Consider the following 7,753-nt stretch of genomic DNA (forward strand, 5'->3'; position numbering starts at 1 on the left):
TTATATTTCCTGTCACTGTGTGCAGGTTCTTTTTTGTAGCCTATGAGAGCCCAATATTTTTTTTACCAAAAAGGCTTAATAAATGTCACGTTGCATTACAATTTAAAGTATCAATAATGTCAAAAATGTGACGTGCAGTTCGGGTGTGTGTGTATGCTGTTTAAATTAGTGTTCTGAAGTTTTGACGAATTTTATAGACTTGTTATAGTTTCTTATTCAAAAGTGACACCCATAGATTCAGGCCCACCCGGACTTAATCCATGCCCACCCATATGTCACGTTCTGCATCCGCCACTGCAGGAAACCCTTTGAAATTACATAAAACACTGTTGAAAGTGCTAAACATGGTTGTATGTGATGTCAGTCCTCTAATAAACACAAAAATAAATAGGCGCTTTTTGATGTTTTTTTTTCTAAAGTTTTTATTTGAAAGTATATAACTCTGGCCCTGAGTGCCTCAGCTCCCTGCAGACAGTTTTGTTTGATTCCAAGAGAAAGGAATTTTTTCTCTATCATAATCTATACAAAAGTTATTTTACTCCAACTGAAGGGAGGAATAATACCCTTTTTGTATTTAATTTCCACCTAAAAATATTTGAAGTGCTCCCATGAGCACATACAGTGGAATAAATGCAATTGCTTTATATCATTTTAAAGAAAACACTTTGAAGTTACATAAAAAGCTGCTGTTTGTGAAAAATATTGTTATTTATGTTGTTTTTCATACGATGAAACACCAAATTTTCTTTTTTTATGTTGTAAATACTGCTTTGATAGTGTATAACTCTGGTTCTGTGTGCTCTAGCAGACTGCAAACAGTTCTGGTTGTTAACAGCAGCAGACAGTAAACACCCAAAAAAAGAATGATCTCTTTATCCTGTCGCATTCAAAAGTTATTCTCATTTTACTGAAGTGTGCAAAAATACATTTTTCATATAAATATTAATTTTTTGTTTTGCACATATAATAAATAGCAAGAGATTAATTATGCACACAACCAAAGAAAATGCTGTGAATGGACTCATTTTTTAGAGTAGGACCTAATATAAAAGATGGTGTATCATTTGTGGCTATATGTGCTATCTGAGGCAGTTCATGCTCAAGTTTCACATACATTTACAAAAGACCATTTTTTACCTTATTATTCATTCAACTATTGTTGGATATGTGTTAATAATAGAACAAAAATAACGCTGTAGCCTTATTCCTGAGAATGAGAGCTTTCATTTGATATAAGACTTGCCCATGTTTGTCATATTTTAAAAATATGAAATATGTGAATATTAAATCATATACAAAATTATGGGGGGGGTGATAGTGTAAATTAAGTGTAAATAACTTTCTTACAGTAAAAGATTTCTCAAAGTGATGCATATCTGCAGAAAGTAGAGACTCTAAGCTTTCAAACAGTATCTCATATGTGTTACTGGGGTCCATGACAGACCATTAACAATTAAAAGAATATTTTATATTAAGTCAAAATGAGAAATTTTGGACCCGGGACAGGGTCCTAGGTTAAAAGCAGACAAATTGGATTTTGTTGCATAAAACTAAATAAAGAATATCTAGTTTTGTTTTTTCATCAAATTTTGGTGTGTTATTTTAAAAAAAGATTTGTAATTATTTGTTTATAGGAAAATTTAAAGAGATTGCAATTAAATGGCATAGACGTTTCCATTTCTACATCATTCATGCAATTCACCTCTTTAGATCATTGGCACCCCACGTTGGCAATTCAGAGGGATCGGAGAGTGTCAAAAAAAGTTGCTATGACACGTTAAAGCTGTGTATTGGACTCGTGTTCTGCCTCCAGGTAATGCAGTCGTTCATTCAGTTCCTGGTCTGGAGATGGAGCGCATGTGATAATCACTTTACCATAAACCACCTGCTCCAGCTCCACAGGGCCTGATGGGCGCTTTGGTTCATCTGTATCCACAGAAAGATAGTATTCATTACATTAAACTAATCATGCATTTTCATTTTCACAAAATGTTGAGCTTTACTGCATATAGATACTATTCTTACCTGAACTCTGACCTCTATGTCGAAACTATTGTGTCCACTAGAGTTTTTGGCCATGATTGTGTAAACTCCCGAGTCAGGATATTGAGAGGAGGGGATGACGAGTGTGGACATGTTCTCAACATTAATAATGTTAACCCAGGAGGAAACAGGTTCTTCGTTTTTCAGCCATGTTATATCCGGCTGTGGAGCTCCCTGAAGATAAATACATTTTTTAATGTGAAACGGCATGCTGAAAGTTGTGATTGATCAAAAAGTTGGCGCCAAAGTCACGCCACTAGGCAGGCATGTTTGCAATGCCTCCTTCAGGCAATTATTTTATGCAAGAATCTCTAAAATCGTGTGAATAAATCTAAATAAAAAGAAATCGGACCAATAATTAGACATGACATCAACATAAATTTTATTTCTTAAGCTCAAGTTGTGCTAAAAACATCTTTTCAAGCTTGTTTCAGCTACTGTGCATGCATACTGGTTGGTAAGCGTTCTAGGCGACCCTGTGTAGACCCCCTTTTCCCCCTTCGTTAATCTCCACCCCTTCTGTGTTGCTTGACTTATTTTTATTCAGTATAGACTGTGTATGATCAGCAATATTGTTATGATTTTTAAAAAGGCTAAATCTGATTACGTCTTGGATGGCAAGGCAGGCCGTAGTGAAGAGTCCATTTAAATACAAATAAAGTACCTCATAATTGACTTTGATTCTGATAGAATTTCCTGCTCTTGCAATCATGAAGTCTACGGGATCTTTGAAGTACGACTTTACTGCAAATGAATAGGTTGAAAGAAGAAAAATCAAAACATTACAACCAAACATAACGTCTAAGCAAGCTTAACTTAATGCACTGAAAAAATATATTAAATTGTTCTCTGAAATCTACATAGAAAGTATGAATCAAGAGATGGTTTTACATGTCCATTTACAACCCTAGAATAAAATGGTCTATTATTAACTTATTTGAAAGGGTCATAAATAATTATTTTGAGCTCTGCACTGATTGGCTGTTTCTCAGAGCAGCTCTTTTGAGTAGCTCTGTGTCTGTGCAAACAAACATAATGCTTGAGCCTGTATCAGATGAAGATCAATTGTTTGGAGAGTTTGTGTTTTTTTATTATGGACCTGCAAAACGTCACTGTTGCGTCAATAGTAGAACTTCAGCCTAACACCCCATTCAGACAGCCAGGGACCAGCAGTAGCAGAGTGACGCAATCTCATTTATTTCAATGGAAACCTACCGACTTCCAGCGGCACATGCGAAAGTGACCGTTGACGACTGTATGGCCGTGTCCAGCGACACAAGAAAGTTAAAGGGATAGTTCGGCCAAAAACGATATTAAACCCATGATTTACTCACCCCCAAGCTGTCCGAGTTGCATATGTCCATCGTTTTTCAGACAAACACATTTTCGGATATTTTAGAAAATATTTTAGATCTTTCTGTTGATTAAATGTAATGTTACGGGGTCCAGCAATAGTCCACGACCTTCAAGTCCAAAAAAAGTGCGTCCATCCTTCACAAATTAAATCCAAACGGCTCCAGGATGATAAACAAAGGTCTTCTGAGGGTAATCCGTGCGGTGATGTTGTAGAAATATCCATATTTAAAATGTTATTAACGTTATTAACTACCTTCCGCATTCAGGATGAGCGCTTACGCAGCGTACAGGTTTCTCTGTTGCTGCTCTGTCCCCCGCCCTCCGAATTTGTCATACGTCACTAAGAAAAGTGCGTACACTACGCTAATACTCTCTCCTGAGTCTAAGATGGCGGCGCTACCGGAAGGTAGTTAATAACGTTAATAACATTTTAAATATGGATATTTCTACAACAACACCGCACGGATTACCCTCAGAAGACCTTTGTTTATCATCCTGGAGCCGTTTGGATTTCATTTGTGAAGGATGGACGCACTTTTTTTGGACTTGAAGGTCGTGGACTATTGCTGGACCCCGTAACATTACATTTAATCAACAGAAAGAAATCTAAAATATTTTCTAAAATATCCGAAAATGTGTTTGTCTGAAAAACGATGGACATATGCAACTCGGACAGCTTGGGGGTGAGTAAATAATGGGTTTAATATCGTTTTTGGCCGAACTATCCCTTTAAGTAAGTACAGCTTTATGCAAATGTTGAGCGAATTTCGGGAGCGACTACCAATGAGAACGAAGCAGTGGAGTTCACGTCATCCTTCTCTCGTCAGTTACTGGAGTGGATGGTACTCATTTGTTTATGACAAGCAGATTTAGAAACACCTCATTGAAAGTGATGGGCGACACTGTCTTATGTGGCGTAAACGTTAGCATTTAGCATTAAATAACATATAGCGCTAGCAGTCACTACCTTGTTTTTAGCATTGTAACAACGTTGTACTTAATTTAATGTTGGGGCGTACATCTCGACTGTAAGGTCACAGTTAGCGTTACAGTATGTTGAAATTGGGGTAGGGGCGTGTTTGTTTTGGTGATTTCAAATGTCAACATTGGCTTTCAGAGATCATTAATATCCATGCCATCCTTAATTTTGAGTTGTAGAAACCATAGCAACACAAATGACCAAACTAGGACCTAACACTCAGCTGTTGTGCCTAGCAGCTAATCAGTTTCGATAGCATAAAATAATGTAATCAAACGTACAGGTAAAAACATGAATTCATTACTCATCCGTAAACATGATTAGAGAATTCCATACGCCTCTGGATGGTAAAAAACATCTCCTATCGTTCCACTTTCCTTCATAACGTCTTTAAGCTTCGTCTTTGTAGTTGTGAAATAGCGACCTCTAGTGGGGAAAATCCTACATATTGTGCCTTTAATGACATTATTTTTGTTTGTAGATTAAAATGTAAAAAAATCACACATCTTGTGTACTCTGTACTTGTTGTAATGTTAATAGCATATAGGATAAAAAATGTACAATAGATCCCAACACAAAACAGATGCAGGGTTGAATTTGACTGACAAATATTCTGATTAAAGCCAATTCAACCTCTTTCACTTTTCTTTTTTCCCCATCACTGTCCTGTACATTAAAGGCAAAAAGCTGATAAATAAAAATGTAAATGATAAGTAACCAATTACAGTTATGATTATCCTGTATTTGAACAAGAATGGCAAGATGAGGTATCAAAGAAAGTCAAAGTGAATGATCAGATGGGCCTTTAATCATGGATGAGACTGCATTAATTCCATTAGCAGACAGTATAGTCTTAAAAGAAGAAGAGAGAAAACAACATTGTTAGATGACTTTGATATCAATGTGCTCTTGGAATGGATAAAATGGATTCTGCATTTGCGAGGTGTAGATATTACGAAAAGATAATCAGAACTGCAGCTGTGATTGAATTCAGGGAAACTTTTACACCAATGCAAAGAAGTTTTCATTTACTGAGACACTGATGATGGCGGTTTGGTTAGTCAGAAACGTTAACTAGCCAGATATAAAAACTACTAAAGAGAAGACAGACCCTATTTCTTTTTAAGTGTACTAAATATTTGGTTGTTTTAACCCTCAAATATGGTCAAAAGCCATGTGTTTGACCCCCTTCGCCTTCATAACTGCCTTAATTCTACGTGGCATTGATTCAACAAGGTGCTGAAAGCATTCTTTAAAAATGTTGGCCCATATTGATAGGATAGCATCTTGCAGTTGATGGAGATTTGTGGGATGCACATCCAGGACACGAAGCTCCCATTCCACCACATCCCAAAGATGCTCTATTGGGTCGAGATCTGGTGACTGTGGGGGCCATTTTAGTACAGTGAACTCATTGTCATGTTCAAGAAACCAACTTGAAATTATTAGAGCTTTGTGACATGGTGCATTATCCTGCTGGAAGTAAACATCAGAAAATGGGTACATGGTGGTCGTAAAGAGATGGACATGGTCAGAAACAATGCTCAGGTAGGCCGTGGCATTTAAACAATGCCCAATTGACACTAAGGGGCCTAAAGTGTGCCAAGAAAACATCCCCCACACCCTTACACCATTGCATTATTGAGAAATTGAGCAGGTGTTCCTAATAATCCTGTAGGTGAATATATATATATATATATATATATATATATATATATATATATATATATATATATATATATATATATATATATATATATATATATATATATATATCGTTGTGATTCAAACCATGTTATTCTAGTTTAACTGTAATTTAAAAACAGGCTGTAATTACACTCAACGTTCTCCACTTCACATCCAGACTGCTTATTACTGGGATATCTCCTGACATGTACATTACCCTGGCCACGTCCATTTTTGATCCTTTAACCTTAACAACTATGCACAAATGTAATTATGGGTTTAACTCTTGTAAAACCATGTAATTCTTATACAATATAGCATTGGTTAGATGCTAATAAATAAAAAGAGCTGCAGTACCTTGAATAGGTTCACTGACTGGGTTCAGAGTCCCCCACTGGTTTATATCTTTCTTGCATTTCTCCAGCTGGTAACCCAAAAGTCTGGCCCCCTGTCTTTCTCTGGTGGAGTCCATGCCAGGTTTATACAGTTTCTGAACCACCTTTGAAGGAGCTGGTTGGCCAGGGAAGACTGCCAATACAGATTGAAGTTTAGACTACTAACTTATAAACAGAAAAAGTATTGTTAGAGCTTAGTAGTCCATACTTTCTGCCCAAGACTTTATAATTAAAATTAAAACTTTTAGAAGAGCTTAAAACAATATAATCATAACAGATGTGTAAAAATGTTAACACTAAAATGCAGTTGCTCCTGCCATGATGTTTTCTGTCTCCAAAGCCTCGCTGATACCCTCCGTGTAGATTCGCTAGAAGTATTTTTTGCCTTGGGCAACATTTCTATCTTTAAAGTACAAGCGGTCAGCCGAACCATCCCAGACCTTCTTCCACACGTTTTGGCCGACCTGCTGACACTCCACCATATACTTCTGAGCCTTCATTGTCACTCGGTGGTTTCCATTTCAATTCAATTACAGACGATGAGCTGTCTATCACTTCCGCTGGGCCTTGTGGTGGTCCGGGCTTGTCTGAAGGGGTGGCAGTCTTGTTTGAAAAACTTGTTTCAATTTTATGTGACTGACTGTATGAGGAAATGTAATAAATATTTATAGGTCATACATATTTATTTCATGCATTCTATATGAAATGCAATTGAATAGAAACATACAGTACCAAGCACAATAAGCCTTGAAAAGGCCTCGGCTGTACCAAAAGGTTTTTTTTAAGTTGGATCTTAATTTCCCCCGAGTCAGATCACAGACAGTCTTTTATCTGAAGACGGCTATGGTTAAGATCTTCTACTATTTTTCTGCTGCCACCATCAAAAAGCTCAGAGCTGTTCTTAAACCAGTTGATCTCCAGTGAATCTTGTGATGGGAATGGCATTTTAAAGGAAGCACTTTGGTCAACTTTGACTACCACGCTTTTGGAGAACTTGTGCGGGTCATCGGCGTCTAATTTTAAAAGATTTGCAAAATTAAGATTATTTAGATCTAGAGATGTCAAATGAATAGGAAATAATCACATATGCAAACTCTTTGCTAAGAGTATTCCATAACATTTGATCATTGTGGATGTTTTATTCCTTTAACGTTATTTTATTTGTTTTATTTACTATTCTTGTTCTATTATTAATTACTATTTTATTATAATTATGTATACCAATGATCATGTCTGACACAAGCTTACATTATGTACTGTATATGTTGGTTACTGGACATATGCATTTCTAGAC

At 36.5% G+C, this 7,753-nt stretch overlaps 1 protein-coding gene across 1 annotated transcript; it reads right to left on the reverse strand.

Moving 5' to 3' along the window:
- Positions 1-1,708: 1,708 nt before the first annotated feature.
- Positions 1,709-6,959, reverse strand: LOC129450894 (twitchin-like). Its single transcript, XM_073870962.1, has 5 exons — positions 6,845-6,959; positions 6,422-6,592; positions 2,708-2,787; positions 2,026-2,217; positions 1,709-1,926 (listed from the first exon to the last, which is right to left on the reverse strand). The coding sequence occupies exons 1-5, from the start codon at positions 6,957-6,959 to the stop codon at positions 1,867-1,869; spliced, it is 618 nt and encodes a 205-aa protein (XP_073727063.1). The 3' UTR covers positions 1,709-1,866.
- Positions 6,960-7,753: the final 794 nt, after the last annotated feature.

Source organism: Misgurnus anguillicaudatus, chromosome 8 (assembly GCF_027580225.2).
Source record: "Misgurnus anguillicaudatus chromosome 8, ASM2758022v2, whole genome shotgun sequence".
Taxonomy (NCBI): Eukaryota; Metazoa; Chordata; class Actinopteri; order Cypriniformes; family Cobitidae; genus Misgurnus; species Misgurnus anguillicaudatus.